We start from the raw sequence: 25,430 nt of genomic DNA, 5'->3' as shown, positions 1-25,430 counted from the left end.
CCTTTGAAAGGAGTTGTGGGTTTCTCTGGGCTCCCAGCAGCTCTCTGAGCATATTTAAAAGGTTTTCAAGTGCTGGTTACTCTGGAAATTCAGGACTTCCAGGGCAGAGCTTTTCAAAGAATGAAAATAATTGTCCCTGTCATGGATACGTGTATCTGCTTGCATGGCAAATATTGATTTTCTTAGCAAATAAAATGCACCTGAGCTAATCCATACACACCTCTGGAGAGACATGCTTCTCCTCTTTCACTGTGGCTTTTCCCAGACTGAATTTTGGGATGTTGAATCCCTTCGGCTGATTTTTTCCCCTGCCACTTAGCAGGCAGCACAAATGTGGGGAATGTCCTGTGGGATTGTTCCCTTTGCCGTGACCCTGCAGCAGCACTGACATCTCTGCAGGCTGTTTGTCTGCATCTGAGCTTCTGTTTGTGGAGAAGAAATGTGTTTGCAGTTGGATTTAGCTTTTGCATATTGCTGTGTTAACCTTAGCAAGTCCAACCCAACGTGTTTTCCTGCTGGTGAGGAGCTGAACCTGCCTTTCCACAGGAGCACTGGGAATGAGGGGGTCGGGATGGCCTCAGGCCACGGTTTTTGAGAGGTGAGTTCATCTAAAGATGTGAATTTCCTTCTAAAGCTGCCCCTCCAGGGGCAGAGAGTCACCCTCGCTCCTCTCCTGGCCGCTTCACCCAGCTGTGGGTCAGAGCCGGGGTTTGTGCCAGCAGCTGGCTCAGCCTCCGGCTCCTGCTCCAGCCTGACGCTGTTCCAGATGTTTTCCCAGTCGCACACGTGGTGGGCACGTGGCTGGCGCTTCGCTGTGCTGCAGAGCAGGTGTGTGACCCCAGGGGACACCTGAGCCCTCAGCGGGGCTGTCAGCACCGGAGTTTCTCTCAATTTACGGGACAGCTGGAGCTGGGCTGCTCTGGGAGGTTCCAGCTCTGAAGCCGAGCCCGGGGGCAGAATTCGGGCAGAGTTTTGTCCGTGTTTGTAATTCAAGGATAATTCTCGGTCAGCAAAGGGGGCGTGCGAGCCGGGCCGGGCTCCCGGCCGCCAACATCTGCCTGGCACATCTGGCCAGACGCTGCCGCGCGTGCGGTCCCCGCTCCAGACGTGTGCGCGCGCGCCCCGCCCGCGGCCAGCTGTGCGCGCCAGATGTGCGGGGAGGGGCGGGGTCACAGCAACGGCCACGCCTCCTATCGCTGTCAATCATCGTCGGCGACCCAATGACGGCCCGCGACACATCGAGGCCCGCGACCAATCAGGGCGTGGTTGTGATTTCCATGGCAGCCGCAGCCGCGCGGCTGAGGGGAGGCGGCGGCGCCGCGGCCGCTCCTGGAGCCGCTCCCGGAGCCGCTCCCGTTTCTCATCCCGCAACCGGAGCCGCTCCCGCTCCCATCCCGCTCCCTGCCCATTGCGATGGTGCCCGAGCGGAGCCGCAGCGGCGGAGGGGCGGCCGTGCCGCTGCTGCGCGGCTCCAGCCGGGCGCGGGGGCGGCGGCAGCAGCAGCAGCAGCAGCAGCAGCAGCAGCAGCGCAGGTGAGGGGCCGCGCCCGCCGCGCACCTGAGGCGAGCCCGGGGCGGCTCCGTGGCCGCCGCTCCGCTCCGCGTGCCCGCCGCGCTCCGCCCTGCCCCGCCCGCGGCCCGGCCGTGCTCGGGGCTGGGGGCCGCGGCCTGAGGCGGCCGCAGGAGCCGCTCGGTCCCCGGCGGGCCGGGCAGCCCCGGGGATGCGCTCGGGGCCGGGCCCGCTGCTCGTTACCCGCAGCCGGGGCATTGCCAAAGTTTCCCTGCGGGCGGGAGAAGTCCCGGCAGCGGCTGCCGGTGCCTTTGTTCGGTGCCGGGGAGGGCCCGGAGCGGCCGCGGTGGGGCAGGGGGCACCGGGCCGGTGCTGGAGCGCTGGGTCTGTACCTGCGGACAGGTACGGAGCGGCTCGGCTGGGAAAAGCCTAACGCGGGCTCCAGGGACACCTTCCCCTCCCGAGAGCAGCTTGTTCCCATCCGTTTGATCGTTTCACAATTTGATCGTTTCACAATTTGATCGTTTATAGCGGGAGGTTGAAGCTGTCGCTCAGCTGGAAGTGGCTTTGCTGCGGCCGCTGCGATTTCCATTTGTTTTTGTGAGTGTGCCCTGCGAATTTCTGTGGATCCGGGTGGTTTTGGCTGTTCCTGAGGAGTTTGAGTCTCCGCAGTGCCTCGGTGTAGAACGGAGCGCTGAAATCCCTCTGAGGAGCGCACAGAGAACTCGTCTGCTCTCAGTGTGACATTTTCCTCTCTTTTCCCCCTTTTTTCTTCTTTTATGTGTAACTTTAGAGAGCTCGAAGCCTCTGTGTGTCGCCAGTGAAATTCCTTTTGTTGAATTGTTCTCCAGCAGGAACTGTAGAAATTAACAAAGACTGGTTTTGCATAACCAGGAGCATGTTGGTAACTCTTTTTTGACCATTTTCTATGCAAATCCTGACAATTTGCTGTATATATTCTAGATGTCAGCAGAGCAGAATAGATAAAGATATTTCCTTTCATTTGAAGCAGAACTTTTTAATTATGTGATTTTTGAAGTCAGTTTAGAGGCCTTAAATGTTGAAAAACCTAAAAGTGTTGAATTTTGAGTGCTTGGATAACAAAACTGAAATGCATAAGTATGAGTATGTGGTTTTTATACTCTGTATAATGTGGTTGTAATAGAAATAGTGAAATTATTACATAGTTGTGTGTTGTATTCCCTGATAAGGAAACTTTCATTTAGGGATGCTGAAAGAGCTTAGGGGAGATGTCCCTCTAAGAAATAACTCTTCATTTTCTAAATATGTCTTGTTTTGAGGGTGATTCTTGAGAATTCCCAGTACCTGCTGCTTTTCCAGTATTTATTTTAAGAGAGAAAAAGTGAAAGGTGCAGGAAGAGGCAGGGAAGAAACTGATAGAGTTGACATTTGCTTTTTTAAGTCCTAACAACATTTTAATTTCTCCTTCTCCAGCAGAGTGATGATGGATAGCAGCACTTTGGGATATTTTCAATTTAGGCACTGTAAAATGCATTTCCTTTGCAGTTTTGGGTGTAGTAGTCAGGCTGTGCCTCAGAATCTTCTGTTGCTGCTGGGTGTATTTTGGAGCCTGCTCCACAGAGCAGGCTGGTGTGGGGAGGGGGTGTTGTTGTCATAGCCCCAGAGAATCAGGGATTGAGCAGCTCCCTGAAGAGGAGCAGCAATCCTAGGAGCGTGGTAGGAGCACATGAGGGGAAAGGCAGCTTTCCAATGCTATGAACCCTTCCCCTGCTTCTCTCTTGCTCCTACTTTCTGGCACAAAAAGCTCCTTTTTTATTGGGTTTTGTTTTGAGAATGCCTGTGGAGCCTCGTGCCCTGTTGACACAGAGCTGAGTGTGACCTTTCCTCCCAGAAGAGCTGAGCTCAAACTCTGGCCCTTTACATTTTTCAGAGCTTTACATTTCAACCAACCCATCATAAAAACCTGAGTTCAAGGGAATGCAAATGTGTGAAAACATTCCTGTAGTGGGAGCTGTAAGGGGAAGTTGCTCACTGCACTTGGAACAAATCAGGAACAAAATCAGGAACAAACCCCATTAAAAAAAAACCAAAAACCCAATCCCATAAAATCCAAGCTGTGCTCTTCCTAGGAGGAGATCTGATGGTCAGAATCTGAGCCAGGAGTTCAGGCCATGGAAGCAGAGGACAAGTTAATCACTGAGAAATGCTGTATATATATATATATATATATATCTGGGGCTGTGTTTTATTTTGGGATGGATGATGCCACTGCCCTCTCAGTTTAGCCCTGGAAAAGCTCTGCTGGAGCAGGAGAAGGAGCTGCTCCCTTTCCAGCCTGCACAGGGAAAGGCTGAGCTCTGCAGCTCCAGAGGATTCCCCCTGACAGCCTGGGAGTGGAGCAGCTTTTATTCATCTGCAGGGAATGCTTGAAACACCAACAAGCCCCAAACTAGCATGAAACACAAATGGATGGCTTGCCTCTTGACGAAGCTCAACATTTTCAACTTTTTTTTGGATGAACTTGAGGAAAAAGGTCTTGACCTGCAGCGTGGAGGGGAGGGCAGGAGGAGGAAACAAAGCAGTGCAGTCAGATCTGCTGTGCTCACATCATCTGAGGCTGACTCATGGGCCTGACTTTTCTGGGCAGAAAATCCACTTACAGACAATTCTGCTTGGCTGCACTGTCTTGTGATGAAACTTGTAGATCCTAATTTTTTAATTTTTTTTTTTTTTTATTTTTGAGTTCCACATAAATTTTTGTGGGAATTCTTTCTTATCCTGGCACTTGAAACTTGCTGCCAAAGGCCTCTCTGCCATTGTAATTTTCTACAACTTCCTCAGCTCCTGTTTTGGGTGAGGGGGCTGTGTTTGTTTGGGTGATTGTGGGGTTTGTTCTGGGATTATTTTTTTCAATAAAAGCTCTCTTTGCTTGTAAGGTGAGTGGCACTTTGCCCTTCTCAGATAAAAACCCCACAACATTTCAAAGCTCAGAGGGCTTTGCTGATTGCCCTGCTGTGATTTGGAAACGCCGTCAGTTGAATTCCTGTTAACAGCAGAGCAATTATAACTTTTATAACCCTTCGGGCTGACAGATGCTCTCCAGAGCACTTACTCATGGGGAGGAGGGAAGGTGGGGTTTGTTTGCACAAGGGCAGCAACTTTCAGATGTCATCCTCATCCCAGAGAGCTTTCCCTGGAACTTGAGGCACACAGGGGACTTTGCTGCCTTGGAGAATAATTGAGTTTTGTGAGAGGAGCTGTTCCTGACTGCTCCTCTCTGCTTTTCCTGACACACAGAGCCCTGGTTTTTATGGCAGCGCGTGCTCCAGGTAAAACACCAGGGCAGAAGGTTGTAAGGCACTTAAATCCTGATTCTTTATGGTCTTGCAGCCTTTGGCAGCTTTGAGCTTCCCAAAGTTTGAGCTGCATGGAGTGAAGGCGTTTGTGGGTGATTGTGTGGGGTTTTGCCACGTGGCTGGGATTTTGGTGGTGTAGGGGAGTCAATACAGAAATTTAGGAACCCTCCTCACAGTCTGGAATTCACAGCTGGAATTGTGCCCACAGGGAGTCATCACTTGCTTAAAATTAAAGATTTCAGCCTTCAGTCACCAGCTTTCCTCCAATACTGAGAGTTCTTCAGCTTTGTTCTTAAAGCTGGGTTTATTTTATTTTGGTTGAACAGATATTCTGATATAAATCTTCAATTTGACCTTGATCTGCTTTTCTCCAGTGATCACCTACCTAACTTCTGCATTTGGGCAATGTTGGTGTCTCTTCAAGGAGCAGGTTTTAGTTTGGAAGATGAAGGTTTCTGTGGAGGATTTTTTTTTTTCTTCCTGAGGAAATTTGTTTTGTGGCATTTACTCAAACTGAGTAATGGTAGGGATTGGAGGAAGTGTAAATATTTGTAGGGTTTGTGTGCTCTGTGCTGAAATGCTGTTTCTTCTGTGTTAACTCTTCTCTCCAGTGGGTGCTGTATCTAAACAATTTTAAAAGATTCTGTATTATTTGTTGGTTTTAAGCAGAACAATTTCCCCTTTCCTAATTTCAAGCTAGGTCTGCATGCTCATCTTTCAGAAGAGAAACTTTGTTTTTTGGTGCTGTGGAAATATGAACTGCATGATTTATTTTCCTTTCTTTTTGAGCACTGTTCAGATGACCTCTACTTAAATTTCTGGGAATTTGAGTTTGTTTTTTTTTAATGTTCAGATATTTAAGGTCCAGTTAAAGCAAGGAGAGGTATGTGAGTGAAACTTGTCACAGAGGATGAATTGTTCCTATGAGTGGTGTTCTGGCCAGAGAGTGTTGGCCACTTCACAGGAAAATAAGGGAATTAATCTTTTGAGTTATATTTGAGTTTAATTTTGGTAACAGAGACTAAAAACTGAACTTTGAGCGGAGCATTGTGACAGCTGTTGATTGGAATAAGCTTTGTTAATGAGAAGGGCAAAACCTTCTCTTGGATGCCCTGGCAGAGAAAAACCCAGCAGGAATTCCCTGCTTTTCCCCACTGCTGGGAATTGGGAATTCTGTGGGAATTCTGTCCTCTGCCTGCACCTTCCCATGAAACAGCCCCAGGGCTGGGGAGCCTCCTCAAATCAGCCATTTCTGAGTGAACCCCACTGGATTGCAGGAGGAAAAGGTGAAGTGGGCAACGCTTGGGAGAGCAGCAGGGAGCAGGCAGGAGGATCCTGTGTGCTCAGGGATGTTCCTGCAGGGCTGGCAGGGATGGAAAAGCCCGGGGGAAGCCAATCTTTTCAAATGCTGGCTTGGAGCTCCTCCCAGTTAAAAGCAGCTGTGATTCTGAGTGCTCAGTGAGTTATTTCAGCCCTGAACAGCCAGATCTTCCCTAAAATTCCAGCAGAGCACTAATTTCATTGGAATTTTGGGAAGAGCGCTAATTTCATTGGAATTTTGGCAAGAGTCAGTTTTCAGCCCACCTGATCTGAAAACCCAAAGCAGGTGAACTGCAGAGCACAGGTACATGATTGTCTCTGCATTAATTGTTAGAAATGGGGAAAATAAAGGTACAGGTGGAGTCATCCAGCAGCAGAATAAAGATTTGTCTAAGCCAGTGTTTGATATAATCCCTGAGATTCCCTCTAAAACATGGCATGTTCTTAATCCTTCTTGGAAATGGAATTCAACAGACAGATTTTGAAACTATTCTCTGTCTAAAAGTTTTGTTCAGACTCTTACGCATATTTAGAAATCATCTAAATTTTTTTCTTCTCATCTGTAGAAATGAAAATTACTTTTGAATAATGCAGTTTTATGAACTGCAAAAGAAATAGAAAAAGAAATGGAAAACTTATGAAATTCAGAAATTTCTTTTTGAAAAAGAAATGAGAAACCTTGCTTTTGTTTTGGGTATTTTGGGGTTTCAGACTTAATCTTTTCTCATCTCTTGGAGAAGTAATTCCTTGAGTAATTCCAAGAATAATTTCTTGTCTCATTGTCTCATCTCTTGGAAAAGTAATTCCAAGTGTAATTTATTGCAAAAAAAATTCTAATTTTTTTTTTTTTTCCCTCCTCTTGCCAGACCTTAATTTATCTGGGCTTGGGCTCCCCATGGCACGTGCACTAGAGGATAATTTGGAGTGAGGAGGTGTTTTGGTGCTTCCCAAGATGGTGGGGAAGCTGAAGCAGAACCTGCTGCTGGCGTGCCTGGTGATCAGCTCGGTGACCGTGTTCTACCTGGGCCAGCACGCCATGGAGTGCCACCACCGCATGGAGGAGCGCGGGCAGCCCCCGCGCGGGGACGGCGCCAGGGCCCCCACGGGGACGGCCCCCGGTGGCGGCGGTGGTGGCAGTGCCAACAGGAGCCTGCCCTACAGCAAGGACATGCCCCTGATCTTCATCGGGGGCGTCCCCCGCAGCGGCACCACGCTGATGCGCGCCATGCTGGACGCGCACCCCGACATCCGCTGCGGGGAGGAGACCAGGGTGATCCCCAGGATCCTGGCTGTCAAACAGATGTGGGCCAGGTCCAGCAAGGAGAAAATCCGCCTGGACGAGGCCGGGGTGACGGACGAGGTGCTGGATTCGGCCATGCAGGCCTTCCTGCTGGAGATCATCGTCAAGCACGGCGAGCCCGCGCCCTACCTGTGCAACAAGGATCCCTTCGCTTTGAAATCCTTAACCTACCTGGCCAGGATCTTCCCCAACGCCAAATTCCTGCTGATGGTGCGGGACGGCCGCGCCTCCGTGCACTCCATGATCTCCAGGAAGGTCACCATAGCCGGCTTTGACCTGAACAGCTACAGGGACTGCCTGACCAAGTGGAACCGCGCCATAGAGACCATGTACAACCAGTGCATGGAGGTGGGCTTCCAGAGGTGCATGCTGGTGCACTACGAGCAGCTGGTGCTGCACCCCGAGAGGTGGATGAGGACTCTGCTCAAGTTCCTGCACATCCCCTGGAACCAGGCAGTGCTGCACCACGAGGAGATGATCGGAAAAGCTGGGGGGGTTTCTCTTTCCAAGTGAGTGTGAGCCTTTGTACTTTGCCTCGTGCTGTTCTGAAATAGTGTATAAAGATATAGTATATTATACTGAAATAGTATATAAAAATATAGTATACTAAAATAGTGTATAAAAATATAGTATACTATGCTAAAATAGTGTATAAAAATATAGTATACTATGCTAAAATAGTGTATAAAAATATAGTATACTATACTGAAATAGTGTATAAAAATATAGTATAGTATATTATACTAAAATAGTGTATAAAAATATAGTATACTATACTAAAATAGTGTATAAAAATATAGTATATTATACTGAAATAGTATATAAAAATATATTATACTAAAATAGTGTATAAAAATATAGTATACTATACTAAAATAGTGTATAAAATATAGTATATTATACTAAAATAGTATATAAAAATATAGTATACTATACTGAAATAGTATATAAAAATATGGTATGCTATACTGAAATAGTATAAAAATATACTATTATATATACTATACTACTAAAAAATATAGTATACTGTAGTGAAATAGTATATAAAAATATACTATACTATAGTAAAATAGTATCTTAAAAATATACTATACTATACTAAAATATTATATAAAAATATAAAATACTATAGTAAAATAGTATATTAAAATATACTATACTATAGTAAAATAGTATATAAAATATAAAATACTATAGTAAAATAGTATATTAAAAATATAAAATAGTATATAAAATATAGCTAAAATAGTACATTAAAAATATATATACAAAATAGTATATTTTGTAGATAAAAATCACAGCTTGGGTTCAGTTTCTCCCTTGGGCAGCTGATTTATGGTGCATCTTTAATGCTAATGAACATTTTGCAGTCTCAGATTGGTTACTGTGTAATATGAACAAAGTTTTAAGAGTCAAAGCCAAGGTGAATTTGAATCTCTGATAGGAGCTTTGCTTTCCCCTGTGGCCCTAAACCAACCTGAGCTGTTTTATCTGGCCTGGTGTCCCCATCCCAGCCACATCACCCCTCTGAGTTCAGCAGCAATATTGTTGTGAGTGCAGGAATGGCCTTGGAGCTGAGTTTGCCAAGAACATCCTCTTCCAGGAAAGTGGAGAAACTGCTCCAGGAGAATAGAAAGCAGAGCTGGCAGCTTTTCTGCTGGCATGTGCTCCCAAAATGACAAACATTTTGGTGAAAAGTAACCTTGTTGTAAGCAGATCTTTCACTGTTCTCTTGGGCCATCTGTGCCCCTGGTTCAGCTGCTTTCAGAATCCAAAATCCAGCTCTGCTTAGGAAAACTAGCTGGGTGTTGTTAAAAGAAAATCTGATTTATTCTCTGGTTCAACTACTCTGGTTTCTTTGCCATTGTTCACAGCTGAACAGCTGAAATGCAGAAGCTGTTTCATCTTTACATTGAGAGAGAAAAATGTCAAATTTTGACACTCCTCCTATTTTTGAAGGCACCAGATTCATTTTTTAAATCCTGAACAAGAAGCCCTGTTCCAGCAGCAAGGGCTGCCCAGTTACATTACTCAGCTCCTGGATTTGGAATATTCAGCACTGGCCAAGTGCTTCTCAATGAGAGGCACCTTGCACAGCAAGCACACACAGACTGTTACATAGTAATTCTAGTTATTTAAACTCCACTTCTGAGAAATAAAAATGGGGAGATTTCCTTTATTTGATGCCTAGGAACACAACTGTGGATTTTCTAATATATTATAAAGGCATTTGATTTAAAACAAATATAAAATTATTATCAGTGATTACAAAGAGAACTTTAAACCCAGGTAACAATTAGATATTTACACTGTGGAGGTTTCACATCACCGTTCCCACTGAAGCAACAGCCTCCACTGTTCCCAGCTTATCAGAAGGGATCTCATCCCTTTTTTTTGGCAGTGTTGTTCAGCAGCAGATTGAAAACGTGGAAATGTTACCCTGAAGCAGGGCCCTGTGATACCTGCCTGGAATTTGATCCACATGGGAACTTCTCCCTCATTCCTGGGGTTTGTGGCTGCTTCAGCAGCACCTGAGTGGAGATAACTTAGTTTTACTTTTTTTATTTTGGTGGTTGCCAAGCTTTAAGTAAAAAATAACTCTATAATCTCATTTATAGTAATACTGCCTTACAGCTTCCAGGTTGGTGTTTTTAAAAATTGATGGACTTTTATACTGTAAAATTCAATCACATTACTGAATTCTTACTAATATTTCTTATTAAATCTTCTGGAATGGGCTGTGAGGAGTTGAGAATATTTGTTTCTAAAGATTAAGAAAATGGCTTGAGCAAAGCCATTTTCTTAATCTTTAGAAAGAAAAAATGTGGGTTTTTTTAGTAAATATAATAATAACAACACAAAAATGTGTTTATTTTTAGTAAATATAATAATAATAATAATAATGTGGGGTTTTTTTAGTAAAACCTTCCCATTTAAGATAAAAGAGCATGGACATATTCTTGTGACCCTCAATTCATTCTGGTCCCAGAGTTCTTTATGCCTTTATTATCTCTCAGGAGATGGTTTGGGGAAGCAGTTTCTGACTTTAGGAGGCTCTGGCAGTGGTGGAGACAGACTGAGAAATGGCTCTAATGTCTGGGGTGGCTTTATCTAATCCAGTACCCTTGCAGTAGGTGGTGAAATTTGATTTTCAGTTGCAGGATGTGATGATGATTTCAGTGACTCAGCCCTTCAAGGGCTGCAGAAAACCCAGTGAACATCCAAACCTTCAATGCCTGTGCTGTGTGTTTGAGGTTCCACTTGAAATTGTGCAGGGAAAACTTGAGATTTCCCAGGCTGATGCTCTTGTTCCAGTGAAAACCTGCTGGGTTTGGCACTCCCAGTTGGGAAATTGTGTAAAAACTTCTGGAAACAAGCAGAGCCCGCTGCTCTCATCATCCCTCAGTCACCTGGAGCACCCCCAGCTTCAGCACCCACTGCAGATTCAGCTCCAGCCTAGGATGCCTGGAGATGTTTTAATTGTTGCAGGTATTTTTTGAAAAGAAATCTGACAAATTTTTGTCATCTTGAGATATTTAAAATCCTTTTGAGAACGAGATCCCGGTGTCACTAAAAGATCTTTATAACCATGTAATTACTAATAAATATTCAGAATTTATTTCTCACCCTTTGTTTGGATTTTTATCCAGGAGCAGGGATGTGCAGGGCAGGATTTGTAGGAATGGGGATTTCCTGGGCTTTCCAGTCCCTGCCAACGTGGCTGTTGAAGGAATTCATTGTGGACCCCATGCTCTAACCAGGATTGTTAATTGAGCTCTGGCTTTTGCCTAAGTGGAAGCAGCTGTGCTGACCCCTGATGTAAAGAAATGTCAACCCCTCTAGAGCAGTTTTTATTAGGGTTTTTATGGAAATAGCTGTCTAGGCAGAATTACTTCAGAATTTACTATATTTAGTACACAGCTCTCGTTTGATTCTGGTACAGATGCAGAATTATTTGGGGTTAGTCCTGTGTGCTTCCCAAAGCTGAAACTCTTCCTAGAGCTGGAATCACTGCTATATAATCAATTTTCCCAAGAATTGCTGTTCCCTTTTTTTTTTCTGTTTGGATTTTTACATTTTTTTCTTTCCTCCTGCCCCCAATCTGTCTTCCCTCACAGTCCTCATAAATTCTTCATCTGAGGAATCTTTCCCACAAATTGATTTTTTTTCCTTCCCACAAATTTTATTTTCCTTCCCACCTTAACTGAAAGCACAGAGAAGGATTTGAGAAGGATTTACCCAGCCCAAATGTGGAGCAGTGGATTTTTTAGCAGTTGGATTTTAGCAGTGGATTTTTTTAGGAGCCCTTGGCAGTCCCTACTGAATGTAGTCCCTGCTATCAACCACCAGGAAATGTTTCATGCTGAGGGCATTGTTAGCAAAGATTAAAATGACACAGGGACAAAACCCACATTTGAAATGACACCAGGGTGTGACAAATTTGGGCTCAGATTGATCTGTAGCACCCATTTTTGGGGTGTCCTGCACGCTCTTAGCCAGGCTCATTTCCTGGTTCTCCCAGTGCCACCCTGATTTTAAATTCTCAAATCAATTTGCAGTTTTGGTGAGGAGGTTTTGGGCTTGGCTGGCTCTAAGGACCATAAATAAATTTTACTGTTTTCAAACACCTCATGATATTTTTTTTTCCTGAGTGTCCCAATCCACCTCTGGACTCCTGTTGTGGTGCTTTGAACTTCTAAATCTCAATTTTTAGCAGCTCTTTTCTTGCTAATTTAATGTGGAGTCAGATGCTCATCTTCTAATTAGAAAGATCACAAAAAACTTTTTAATTTTCCATGCAGACTTAGGAACTTAGTCTAACAACCCTCAGAATGTTGAAATTTAGTCACAACTCCTGGTCCCAAATCCCCTTTTGAGCTCCTGCCTTTGGTTTGAGGCTCTGCAAATTTTTATTTCAAATTTTATATCCTCTGAAGAGGATAAAGCTGAAAATTCTGGGTGTTTTTTAGAGGGTTTTTTGTTTGTCAGCTCCTTTTCAGCTTCCATAAAACACCCATCTGAAGGCCCTGCTTGCCAAGACAGTTTCCTTATGAGCATTTCCCTGTCTGGTTTGTTCTTTGTTGTTTGTATTTAAATGATTTCACCTTCCAGCATTGGATGAGTGATTTCCTTCCTCTGGCCTGGGAGGGTTTTAGCTCTGCTGAGGAGTGGAAAAGAGGAACAAGGTGAACTCTGGTGCCTGCTGTGTGCTCAGCTGTGAGGCAGACAGAAATATTCCTTTTATGTATCCAGTAATGTCCAAACTCTTTCTGAGGTCAGGAAAAAAAAAGTTTTAAATTATTTAGAGTAAAAATTCAGGGAGTTTTCAATTATTCAGCCTGAGTTCTGTGCCAGGAATAAGCACAGTAAAGAACTTGTGTGTCTTGCAATCATAAAGACAGAACAAAGCAGTGCCAGATTTCTTCCCTGGAAAATAAAACACACCATAAAAGTAGAGCAAAAATGAAAATTACATTAAGACTGTTGCTTAAATGAGCAAGAAATCAATGATTTTCTAAATATGACATTAATTGTGCACTTGCCTTTAAGATCTGTGTAAAGACCAAACAAAGGAATGATTATGGAAAATATTTCTTTTAGTTTGTAGCTTTCTGTCATCTCAGGTCTCTCTTTTATTAAACAAGTTTAAAAAAAATGAACCACAGAAGGGTTGTGAGAAGAAATAATAACACATGGATTGGAATTTAGAATACAGCTTTTAATACATCCCAGACAATTAAACAGCAAATGTGGGAATTTGCCAGTGGGAAAACAGATTTATATGTAGATGTGGGTTTACTTTTCACTTAACAGTCCCTGGGCTTTCTCTGCTGCTTTTATGGAATGAAGAAATTGTTTCAGCACAGTGTGAGCAGCTAAACCTGACAGCATCTGCAAATATTGTGCAAATTATTCTCATTCAAACTTCACTTCCCATCAGCTCTGTAGAAAACATGAAATTTGGAGAGGGAAAGAAAAACAATGGGAGGAAAAAAACCAAACCAAACAAGCTAAAGGTCTTAATGCTCTTGAAGAGTAATTGGTTGGAAATGGAATAATGGAAAGAATATAATGGAAAATGAAAATGAAATCATTAATAAAGGAAAATAGAATTTTTTAATATTTTTTTTTTCCTTCCCCAGGGTTGAAAGATCCACTGACCAAGTGATCAAGCCGGTGAATGTGGAAGCCCTGTCCAAGTGGGTGGGGAAGATCCCAGCTGATGTCCTGCAGGACATGCCCGTCATTGCCCCCATGCTGGCCAAGCTGGGCTATGACCCCTATGCCAACCCCCCCAACTATGGCAAGCCCGATCAGAAAGTGGTGGAAAACACGAGGAGGGTAAGGCCTTTGTGGGCTTCATTTCTGCCTCAGTGCATTCCAGCTCCAGAGCAGGAGCTTGTGTTTGGTCTGGGGCTTTGGAGTCTGGTTCTGACCCTTTCTGCTGCTTCACAATTTCTTTTCTTTGGGTGAAAATGAAAGAATTCTTTGGGGTCTTGAGCTGTGCTCCTTGGTGTGTGGAGCTGAGCCTCCTGAGAGCTGCACACAAAGTTGGGGAACTGGAAATGTCAGTTCTGAACCAAAATCTGTGTTAAACCTCATCTTGGGCCTGCCACTGCTTGGCTTTGCCTTGGTAAATTGTAAATGTCTAAATGCTGATATTTTCATGTCAATATAGTATAGTATAATATAGTATAATATAGTATAATATAGTATAATATAGTATAATATAGTATAATATAGTATAATATAGTATAGTATAGTATAGTATAATATAGTATAGTATAATATAGTATAGTATAGTATAGTATAATATAGTATAGTATAATATAGTATAGTATAGTATAATATAGTATAGTATAATATAGTATAGTATAGTATAATATAGTATAATATAGTATAGTATAATATAGTATAATATAGTATAGTATAATATAGTATAGTATAATATAGTATAATATAGTATGGTATAATATAGTATAATATAGTATAGTATAATAGAAATAATATATAATATATATACAATATATATTACTATATTATAATATAATATATTCTATATTATATTATAATATAATATTATATTTTATATAATATATTCTATATTATATATAATATATAATTACTCTAATATAATGAATATAATAATATTAAAAGAATAGAAAACATTTGCTTTTCAGTGACATTGTTCTTCTTAATATTGCTGATCTTGGCCATCTGCTGTTAGGTGTTTATTTGGGTTAAATGCTCTTCCTGCAGAGGTGAAGCTTTTAGAGCAGACACAAATCAAGATGTGGAATATAAAAATTGGACTGAGTCATAATTAACAGTGGGAAAAGTTTTCTTGTCTGGATTTCAAACTTGATGGACGAGCTCAGCTTTTTATAGATGAGGCTTGGCAGAAGCTCTGGCCCAAAATTACACCCCAAATACTCAGTAGGGTTTGAAAAATGACCCATAGAAAACAGCCCACAATGATCAAAAGGTCTGATTTTCCAATTCTTTGTAGAACAACCCAAAGATGGAGAAAGGTCTGGTGCTGATTAACCTAAACTTAAGGATTTGAGTCTGAATTTAATGTTGTTGGAATTGGAGTAGTTGGGCTATTAGAGCTGTTTATCCCTGGAGGTATCCCTTGAAAAACTCATTACCATTGTTGGAAATAGAATTAATAACTCTGCTTCTGTTCTTTTTGGACACAGTTTATTAAAAGAAGGTGACTGCTGCAGCAGAGTAATCAGGGAAAAAAATTGAATTAAACAGTTTCAAAGGACTCTCTTCCACCAGCCTTGTGATCCTGCATAGACTGCTTGGAATACTGATGGGGTAGATAGGGATGAAAAAGGAATTGGGGTTTGTGAAGTCCCTAAACACTCTTGCATTATTTATTTTTTTAAAAAATGTCATTAATCAATAATCAGTGTATTAAAGGCTGGCAGGTTGATTTTTTTTTTTATTAATATCTGATAGCTCAGCATGGAAAAAGTAACCCACCCTTTTTGGTTACAGTTTCTAAGTTCCCTGTTTTAAAAGGCTCACAAACAAATGAAGTTGTCTGCAGTTAAAGTAAGTGTTCAGTACTAGAAATTGCAAATTTGGTTGGTTGTGTCTCACTGATAAAATTGACAGAGGTTTTTACAGCCTCCTGACCTTTCTGAGGCCTCCACTTGTGTGGGGCAAGCTCAGGCCAAGCTGTAAAAATGGTCTGTAAAAAAAAAAGATTTCTGTCTCTTGCTGAAATGGATTTGATTTCAAAACACAAGAGAGGAATTCAGGTAAGAAACAAAGCCAGGGGCAACTTTAAAGAAATGAAAACCTAATTTCAAAGGCTGAGGGTTTACTGAGGCTTTTTCCAAGTTTGCTTTGAAGGATAATTTGTTTGTTTACTGATGCTAAGAGCAGCTGCTAAAAACTGAAGCTGATCTAAATATTGCAGACATATGGAAGACTCATTAATATTTTGGCTGCTATTTTAGTTTAATAGCTTTACTTACAGCCCCAGACAGCTTTTTAATTTTGTTGTTTATTATAGTACCCAGTATAGATTTTTCTAGCCACTCGTTCTTTGCCAAAATTCCATTTGCATGTGTGGTTTGTACAGATAAAATGAAGGAGTTGTTCTGAAAGAATGCTGAAAGCAAGAGAGTTCAAAATGGTCGATTTTCAAAACTTTGAATATTTCTTTAAAGATAGAGGAACATAAAGATTTCAGACTGTTTCAGGCCCTGGTGTGTGAGTTTGCTCTTGTGGGGTTTCCTTTCTCCTCCAGGAACCTGTGCTAATTTATTCCTTGCTGCTGCAACCTGGAGGGAAAAAAAAAAGCATTTATTTAAATGGATAAAATAAATAAATCTGGGTTTTTCCAGCCTTTTGGAGCTGACACTTGGCAAGTTAAGTGTGTTCCTGTGTACTCTGAGCTGGTGAATTTGTAAATCACTGGAGCACTTCTGTTGCTCTTGCTTTCTTTAAATTTCTTCACCTGGGATAGCCTTTCACAGGGTTTTGTACTGGGTATCTCGAATATGGATGAAGCTGGCCAAAGGAAATCTTTCCAAAATTGCTTTTCAGTGCATAGCAAGAATATCTGGATCTTGTTTGTAGCCATTTATTGGCTCATTTTGTGTTTGGAAGCAGCTCTCTTATATTTATATTTGTATTTGTAGTCTCCAAGACTTTACAGTGAACACAGAACTTGAATTGTATTCATTGAAAACAGATAAAGTTCAGACTTCTAAAGCTGAGCAAAATCTGTCCCTTCTTGGAAAAGACCACAAATTGCACTTAACAGTGAAAATAATGCTCAACAATTTAAAGCTGCTGCATTTAATCATGGAAGTGAGAACCAGCAGTGTAAAAAATTCCTAAACCAAGGGCTGGTACTGGAGAAAAATGGAAAGAGATGGCTTGTGTGGTGCAAAATATTCATTTCCTAAGCTTTCTGAACACTCAAGTGCTGTTCTTTATTCCTCTTTTCTCCTTTTCTGTCCCCTGCTGGTGACTTCCATATGTACAGCTTAAATATCTTTTTCTTGTAATTCAGTTTGGAGGCAAAATGATGATTTTGTCCAGCTAAAGGGCAGTGCTTAAATTAGAAATGCTATCTCCTTGTAGGTAATGCAAGGGAAGCAGTGCCCTCTGCTAAATTTGGATTTTTCACTTGCCTCTAACCTGTGGAGGACACCAAAATGCTGAGGTTTGGTTTCTGTGCTCCTGCAGCAAGGCACAAAAATAACAAGGAGCAGCCTGGGTTTGTATTTTGACATCTCTGCTTTTGCTGGAGGAGCTAACAGAGCATGAGGGGAGCTTCATCTCTTCTTGTGCTACTCTCCCAGTGCTGTGCTAGGAAATAAAACATCTCTGGAAATAAAACAGGGCCTGCACTGGGCCAGCCATGAGTCCAGCAGATTGTTCTGCTGTGTTCACTAAAAAGCCATGAACTTTGTGTTGGTCTGTTTTCTCTGCAGCCTGACAAAATTATCTTTTCTGACAGCTTCTCTTGTCTCAGTTAAGGAATGCAGAGCAGGGAGAGCAAGCTCTGGCCAGGGTTGTGCTGTGCTCTGCCTGTGACCCCTCCAAGGAGGGGATTTTGCCTTCACTGAATGTGTTGTGGTTTTCTTGTAATTCTGTTGCTGATCTGTTCATTTATCGCTGCAAGGGTTCCTTCCTTATAGATACATAATTACTTATTGTTCTCTCCTAGAGTTTCAACAGGTTCTACATCCTGAACACAGAGGAAATCAGCATCCTGAAGTAAATGAAATTTTCAGCTGCAAATTCTGCAGAAAATACAAATAATTAATCTGTGTGTGAGCTGCTAGCCCAGTCTCTATGGGGTGAAATACAAAAGTGCTTCACTCCTCGTGAGAGCAGTGTGTGATATGTCCTTATCAGTGCTGTGAGATGGTGTAAAAGTGAATTTCAGTTTGCCAGAGCCCAGCAGAAGAGGAGAGAGCAGCTCCCAGCTGCAGAGCTCTGCCTGCCCCCAGGAGAAGCTGCTTTGTTGTGTTATGGTTGGCACAGTGGTTTCCTCTCCCATCTGTCATGAATTACATCAGATTTTCTTTGGCACATCCTTCCCCCTAAATCAATTTGTGTGCTGGGAATACACACTCCAGTAAGTTCTTTTAACTTCTTCATGGAGCTGTGCTCCCTGTCCTGCAGAGATGCAGAGGTGGAATTGCAGAATTCCAGAGGAGGAGCTGTGGTTTCACCAGCACTGTTCAAATAGGTTGGATATTAGGAAAAACTTTTTACAGAAGGGGTGATGAAGTTCTGGAATGGTCTCTCTGGGGAGGTGGTGGAGTCCCCATCCCTGGTGTGTTTAACAAAGCCTGGATGTGGCACTGGGTGCCAGGGTTGAGGTGCTGGGGCTGGGTTGGACTCGATGATCTTGAAGGTCTCTTCCAACCCAGTGATTCTGGGAATTCTGGGAATACAGTGGTTCTTCTAAAGCTGTTCTCCAGCCCTGCTTTGTGTCCAGCTCAAGGTGTTTTATGTTCAGCTGGTGCCAACACCTGGAGATAAAAGCAGAGTTTGCTCACCCCAGTCTCATGCCTGGTTTACATTGTGAGGAACCATCTCCTGTTCAGAGCCAAAGCATCCATGATAAGCAGGATTTCAGCAGTTTCTCTTTGAGGTGTTAAGGGCAGGAGCAATCTCTGATAAAGGTAAAAAGTGTATTTATCCTAAGGGATGAGGGTAATTGTGCTCTCAGAGGTGTTTGGATGCCCAGCTGCTCAGGGCCCTGCATCTCCATTTTCACTGATTACCCTGATCATAAAGGTATTTGGCTTTGTGGGTGTTTTCTCTGCTATTTAAAACAAAAATTTGGGGGTCATTCCATCTTCCATGTGACCACAACAGCACAGACTTTCTCAGTGTCCTCTAAATTTGTTTAATACTCCCTTTAGTGGGTGTTTCTTCCAACACATGGATTCCCAACTGCATTGTTTCTCTCCAGAGGTGCTGCTATCTCATTTTTACAACAAAAACAAAACCTCAAACCCCTTAACTCAGCACAAATGTGATTAATAATGCATAAAGAGAGTTATTCCCAACCAAAATGCAAACGGAGGTGTGGTTGGAAGCTGCCTTTTGGCAGCCATTGCTGGGCCTGTGTAAGATCCTGCTCTCTGTGTTGTCCCTCCTGGGTAAACATTTACATCTCTCATGGCCCTTCCTTGGCAGGCCCAGCAGAGGTGAAGAATTGTGTAAAGCTTTAAAGCTGCCTTAAAAGTTCAGGAAAATCTGGAAGATGAGCACTTCATGTGCTGTGGAGTGGTTCTAGAAAGGGGCTCAGCTCTGGTGTTTCCAGTGTTCTTTAATTTTATTTTTTTTTCCTTTTACAATTAAACATCTTATCCTCTACAGCTTGGATATTTTAAAGTTTACCAAGCACACTTGGCTGCAGGGTGACTTTTACAAAAAACCCCATTAGTTTTGTGTACTGGAACTGACCAAATACAATGGGACTCTTTCCAAAGCAGACAGGAAAATGGGTGAAAAAAATGCTTTAATCTTCTATAAAGAAGAGTTATAGGTTACACTTGTGTTCTGAAGTTCTCCCTGTGTGTTTAAAGGGGTTTTCTCAGGCAACTGGATGTGAAACTTGTTTTCTGAACTCTTTTTGAGAATAATATCCATTCAGTTTGGCTATAAGAATGTTTTGATTTTTTAATAGAACAGCTTGAATACTGCCAACACTGAGCAACAAACTGACACAGGCTTCAGATCCCCCTCTTCTGGAATTCCATTTGCACTTGCAAAATAATTCCCTTAGAAATGGTAAACCCCATTTCTCCTCAATTTACTGAACTCTTGCTTAGCCTGGAAATAATTCCAATATCCTGCTTCTGTCTGTAATGCCACAGTGAGTGATGTGTTCCACACTTACAAATTGGTCAGAAAAGAATTTGGAGTCTGAAGCCTCTTTAATTTCTTTGGCTGCAGATGGAGTCATTGTTTTTAGAATTTCTGGATTGTTGTTGATCCCTGGGTTTTGATTCAAAAGGGACCATTTATGTTTTTGGAGCTACTTTAAACCAGTTTTTATGCAGTTTCCTCCTGACAAATCCAGCCCTTAGGTAATGTCAGTTCTGAACCAACATTTGTGTTAAACCTCATCTTGGGCCTGCCACTGCTTGGCTTTGCCTTGGTAAATTGTGCTGTGTAAATGCTGAGATTTTCATGTGAATATAATATAAAATACCCTCAAAACATTTGCTTTTCAGTGACATTGTTCTTCTTAATATTGCTGATCTTGGCCATCTGCTGTTAGGTGTTTATTGCAGGTCAATGCTGTTCCTGCAAAGGGGAAGTTTTTGGAGCAGATACAAGTTGAGATGTGCAATATAAAAATTAGACTGAGTCAGAACTGCAGGAGAAGGAAAGGAGGAGGCTTCTGGTTTGTCCTTCTGGTTCTGAATCAGACACTAAGTGCTGTCACCATCAGGATTAATTGGTTTTAAGAATTCCCAGAAAAGGAGATGGTTCCTGTCTGTCCCTTCCAGCATCAGCACCACCTAACACAAAATCCTGGTTTTTCTTGTGACCCTTGCTGAGGTTATTCTGGAACATTTTTGCTGTGACAATGTTGTTTTATAACCTCCATTCCTGTTCTCCAGGACACAACCTGCATTTTAATTGTTGGATAAAAGCACAAAATGAAAAATCCTTTCCTTGATTTATAAATATTTATAGTGGAGCAAGGCTCCAATAGCCACACACTGAATTTCTGCCAGGGTGACTTTCCTTAATGTTCCCCTGTGGGAATGCCACTGGCCCCTGGCTGAATACAGATGAGAGCTGTTCCTGTTTTATCTAAACATGGAATATCAGAGTGCCACAGTGTGGGTGTGGAGCAATTCCTGCTCTCAGTGAAGCCTGCTGGGTTGGGAAGAGAATCCAATCCTGAAACAGAATCTGCTGGGCAGGAAATTCAGAGCTGGCTCAGCTGCAGTGCCAGGCCACTGCAGAATATTGACAAGCTGGGCATGGCTTTGTGTTCTGGCCATGTGCACAGGGGAGAGCAGAGAGAGAAAATGGTGATAAACATGCCCTGCCTGCCTGGAGCTCCTTCCTGTGACACAAACCAGGGAGAGCAGCTCAGAGGGAGGCTTTGGAGGAGCCCCATTCCCATTTCCTGCCTTTAGGAATTTCTCTGAGTAAGTCTGGAGGAGCCCCATTCCCATTTCCTGCCTTAGGGAGTTTTCCTGAGTAGCTTCGGAGGAGCCCCATTCCCATTTCCTGCCTTAGGGAGTTTTCCTGAGTAGGTCTAGAGGAGCCCCATTCCCATTTCCTGCCTTTAGGGAACTTTTCTGTGTAGGTTTGTAGGAGCCCCATTTCCTGCCTTTAGGGATTTTCCTGAATAGGTTTGTAGGAGCCCCATTCCCATTTCCTGCCTTTAGGGAATTTTTCCAATAGGTTTGTGCCCTTTTTAAATTTTTATTTTGGAATTATTACACAAGATCACAGTAATGACATTGAGATGATCAGTCTTCATGCTACAGTAGACAGGATGTAAAACTCTTCAAGTATACTTCTGGTTTGGGAAAAATGAAAGAACAGAATACATTTTTTTGTCCTTTGAATGTTTATTCTCAGAAGCAATGAGTTTTTAAAAATTATCCTTTAGAGAGAAGACAATATGCCAGAATATTTAATGTTCTAGCATTAGTGGATGCTAACAACACAAAACTTATTTTCTTTTTTTTCTCTTTCCCTTAACAAGCTCTTCAGCATTTCAAACAATAGTGAACGAGGTCTTTGAGTAGCATCAATTTTTGTTTGTTTTTCCAGGTCTATAAAGGTGAATTTCAGCTTCCTGACTTCCTCAAAGAAGTGCCACAGGTACAGTATTGAATTCATTTCCTTTTTGTGGGTGTAGCAGCAAAGGATATCAAACAGCCTTTATTTTCTAAACCACTTCTTCATGAGCTTGATTTTCTGATTCATGGTGAGAGTTGCTGATTATCCATGAGGTGGAACCTTGAACTCAGCATCCCAAGCCTCTCCTGAGTCCCTGTGTAACTGCAGAGTGAAGAGTGGTGCTTGTCACCCTGAGCTGCCCAATATTGCTGTGAAATGGAAGGAAAAATTGAGCCTCTTTTGTGGACCAAACAGCAAAGTTTGTTACTTGTAGAGGAGCTTTATCTTTTCTTATCTTGGTTTAAAGCAAGTCTAGTGCAGAGGGCAGAGTTATAAATACTGAGAGATTTTAAAAATAGAGGTGTTATCAAAGTCAACAAAGCCAGCCATGGATAGGGATGGTTTGATTTAATAGTCAAGTGTGCTATGGAACTTGAGGTTTTACTGAAAATTCACAATTTGGTACCCCCAAGTGCTGTTCTTTGTCATCAGCTCCCTGGAATTGTAAAATCCCAGAATGGTTTGGCTTGAAGGGACCTTAAAAATAATTTTTTCCCACCCCCTGCCATGGGCAAGGACACCTTCCACTATCCCAGGTGGCTCCAAGCCCTGTCCAACCTGGCCTTGAACATTTCCAGGGATTGAACAGGTTTAAAATACCAAGGAATCTACCACAGACAAAGCATTTTAACTTCTCCATTTGTTCAAATAAAAATAATTTGATTTAAAAGGAAAACTGATTTCTTTTGTTCCAGCCAAAGAAGACAGTAGAAAGGAAGTCTCGTGGCAAGATAAAATGAACGTGGAGCAGTAAAGAGGCATAGCTGTAGTGTGTGTTTCATGTTTTCAGAAAATAACCCTGCTGTGGCCACCAAACCTTTCTGAGCAGCCTTTGTGTGATCTCTAACGTGGGCTTGGCTTTTCCTGCCTCTTTGCCTGCTTGGATCACTCAGTGCTCCTGCTTTGCTCAGCTCTGGAGAACCATCCCAGCCCTGTTGCTGCAGCATTGTCCCTGTCACTGAGTGTCTGCTCCATGTGTGCTGCTCAATTCTCTGGAGCTGCTGGGCTCACTCCCACCTGGGGTTGCTGCTGGGATTGCAGGATTAGCTGCAGGAATGGGGTGTGCCTTGCCAGGAGGGGAAATATTGATGAGAGGGGTTTATGGAAAATGCAGAGAGATCCTTCAGAATTGAGCACACCGTGTATAGATGGTGTGCTAGCAAAAAAAAATCCTTGATTTTGAATAAATCCTGGGTTAAATCCTTGAAATCCTTGTTTGCATACAGTATCAGTTAAATGATGCTGTTTGTGGTTTTCAGTTGTCCTGGGGTACCCAAAACCACTCTGATAAATTCCTTCTTCACTCCATAGGATAGGGAGGTTCCTGCTAAATTCCAGGAGGTGAATACCTCCTTGGTTTAAATACAGTATTTACCAAAATCTGAGCAGATTTATCCATAGCAAAGACAGACCATCCAAAAGACAAAAATAAGCACTGTGGAAGAGTAAAAGAATATTCCTAAAACCATAAAAACCTGATCAAATTGATGCTGACAGTGTTGTCCTTTAATATTAACATAATGTAACTAAAGAGCTCAAAGGTTTGGAGAACAGACATTGGTACTGATATTTTTGTCCTCTAATGTAAAATAGCTAATTTCATTTTAATTATTTTTTTGACAGACTGAACCTATGGAATAGAAGATAAAATGGACATTTCTTGCACAGAAGGTATTAAAAGAGCATTGCAGTTCTGCTCATTTGTTGTTCTTAAATTAAGATGATTTTTGTTTAACTTCTGTAACTCCATAGATAAGATAAATATGAAGATATGTTTTTTAAAAGAAGCTGCTAAAGATGAACTGGTTTGTGATATTTTATTTAACATCTCGTAGTCAGTATTTTCAAAAAGCTGCATTTTAGTCACTGAATAAACAGTGACAAAATTTTGCAGGGAACTGAGTAAATTCCAGACCAGTTAAGGAATGAGTGATACAAGATTTCCTGTGTTAATCCAGGATTTTTCTGCTATCAGATGTTCTGGCTTGACAACAAAAGATGGCAAAATTTAAATCCAGTTTAAAAATAGCCCAAAGCAGTGTCCCCTACAAATATCCCCAAAATAGATCCTTATGTGGCCATAAATATGAACACCCTAAATAGAGCCAAAAGCACTGCTCTGTGTAGAAAAAATGGCTCTAAAATCTTCCCAGAGATGAATTACAGACCTTGACTGTGAAATCAATAGAGAAACCATCATCTGTTCACAGAGTCAATTTAAAATAATGAAAGCATCAACCTCATTTTGCCACTTAGTTCTGAAAAATGGGTTTCAACCTGCAATATTTCTGTCTGAAGAAACCAAACTGGGAACTTCCCAGCACAGCTTCCCACTGGGTCACAAGGCTTTGGGATGTCAGTGGAAAATCAATATTTATTCTTTTTTTTTTTTTTTTTTTGCACCATGCTGCAAGCAGTCTCTCAATGATAAAGGAGGGACAAAGCAGCCCCATTCCTCTACAATGGGATTTGTCCTGGCAGTGATTTCCACCTGCTGAGACAACAGTGGCTACTCTTAATTCTGCAATATTTGTAATTCCAAAATGCTGTCCAGGATAAAAAGCTGAATGTTACCAGCTCCAACATAACTTTATTTCTTTTTCCTTAGAAGATCAGCTGCTGCCTTTTCCATGGGAATGATCCCTCAGGCCTGTCCCCCTGGCATCAGAGATGTGCTGCTCATGGCCTGCTCTCTTCAGAATGTTCTCTCCTCTTTCTTTCATCTGTTTTTGTTCCAAATTTTGCTGTTGTGAGCGCATGTAAACCTGTTAAAAAACAAAAACAAAAAAAAATCACAGATGTTAATGTAGAACTGCATTACATTCGCACAACTATTTTTTCTTTAGGTTTTAAAAAATGCAGAAGCAATGCCTGTCTCTGAAATTGCTCCTCTGTTTTAATTACAGGGCTTCATCTTCAGATTTTTTTTGTTTCTTGTAGCAGTTTGGTTTTAAATGTACAAAGCTTTCAAGAGTGGTCTGTGCTTGTCCTGAAAGATTCTTGGTGGAAAAGTTGTTTGTTTTATTCATATGTGAAAAATGTTAAATATCTTTTATTTAAAAAGAAAAAAAAAGTTGATAAATTACATGTACAATTACAATTCAATGATCTTTTGTATTTTATTTTTCAAAATAAATGCTTTAAATGTGATTTTTGTTTATTTATTTCATAATTAATAGTCTTGTTTCCAACTTAAGATTTAAATATTTCAAGATACTGCTGTGTTAGTAATAATTCAAGATATTGATGTGAGGGAAGATATGATTTCATGTCCTGAGTTTGGATCTTATTTTAAGGTTTGCAATTTAATGCTTTTTGTTTGCTTTTAATAGCTGGGTGATGAAGAAATAGTAAATTGGAGTGTCCCACTGAGGTATAAGGTGAGATTTGTTTGATGCAGGTAGAAGTAGGTAATTCTAGACTCCTGAATTTTTTTCCTTAACAGCAATTTTGTTCAGAGATGCTCTGCTGGGGGCAAACTGCTGCTGTGAGTTGTACCCTAAAGTTTCGATCTTACGGAACATTTATTATTTCCA

General features: G+C 41.8%; 1 protein-coding gene across 4 annotated transcripts; it reads left to right on the top strand.

The window, feature by feature from the left end:
* The first annotated feature begins 1,257 nt into the window (after positions 1-1,257).
* On the top strand, positions 1,258-25,044 carry TPST1 (tyrosylprotein sulfotransferase 1). Of its 4 annotated transcripts, none has more exons than XM_071447805.1 (7): positions 1,258-1,532; positions 7,034-7,976; positions 13,611-13,809; positions 21,766-21,816; positions 22,590-22,660; positions 23,518-23,565; positions 24,503-25,044. In XM_071447805.1, exons 2-5 carry the CDS (start codon positions 7,120-7,122, stop codon positions 22,632-22,634), a joined length of 1,152 nt encoding a protein of 383 aa, XP_071303906.1. In that variant the 5' UTR covers positions 1,258-1,532; positions 7,034-7,119; the 3' UTR covers positions 22,635-22,660; positions 23,518-23,565; positions 24,503-25,044. The 4 variants fall into 4 exon arrangements, with proteins under 4 accessions (XP_071303906.1, XP_071303904.1, XP_071303907.1 ...); XM_071447803.1 differs by having other exon boundaries at positions 22,590-22,665; XM_071447804.1 differs by lacking the exon at positions 1,258-1,532 and adding an exon at positions 1,736-1,911 and having other exon boundaries at positions 22,590-22,665.
* Positions 25,045-25,430: the final 386 nt, after the last annotated feature.

Source organism: Agelaius tricolor, unplaced genomic scaffold (assembly GCF_023055355.1).
Source record: "Agelaius tricolor isolate 1412-34295 unplaced genomic scaffold, bAgeTri1.0.p SCAF_25, whole genome shotgun sequence".
In the NCBI taxonomy this organism is placed as follows: Eukaryota; Metazoa; Chordata; class Aves; order Passeriformes; family Icteridae; genus Agelaius; species Agelaius tricolor.
This window is presented reverse-complemented; position numbering and strand designations above follow the sequence as displayed.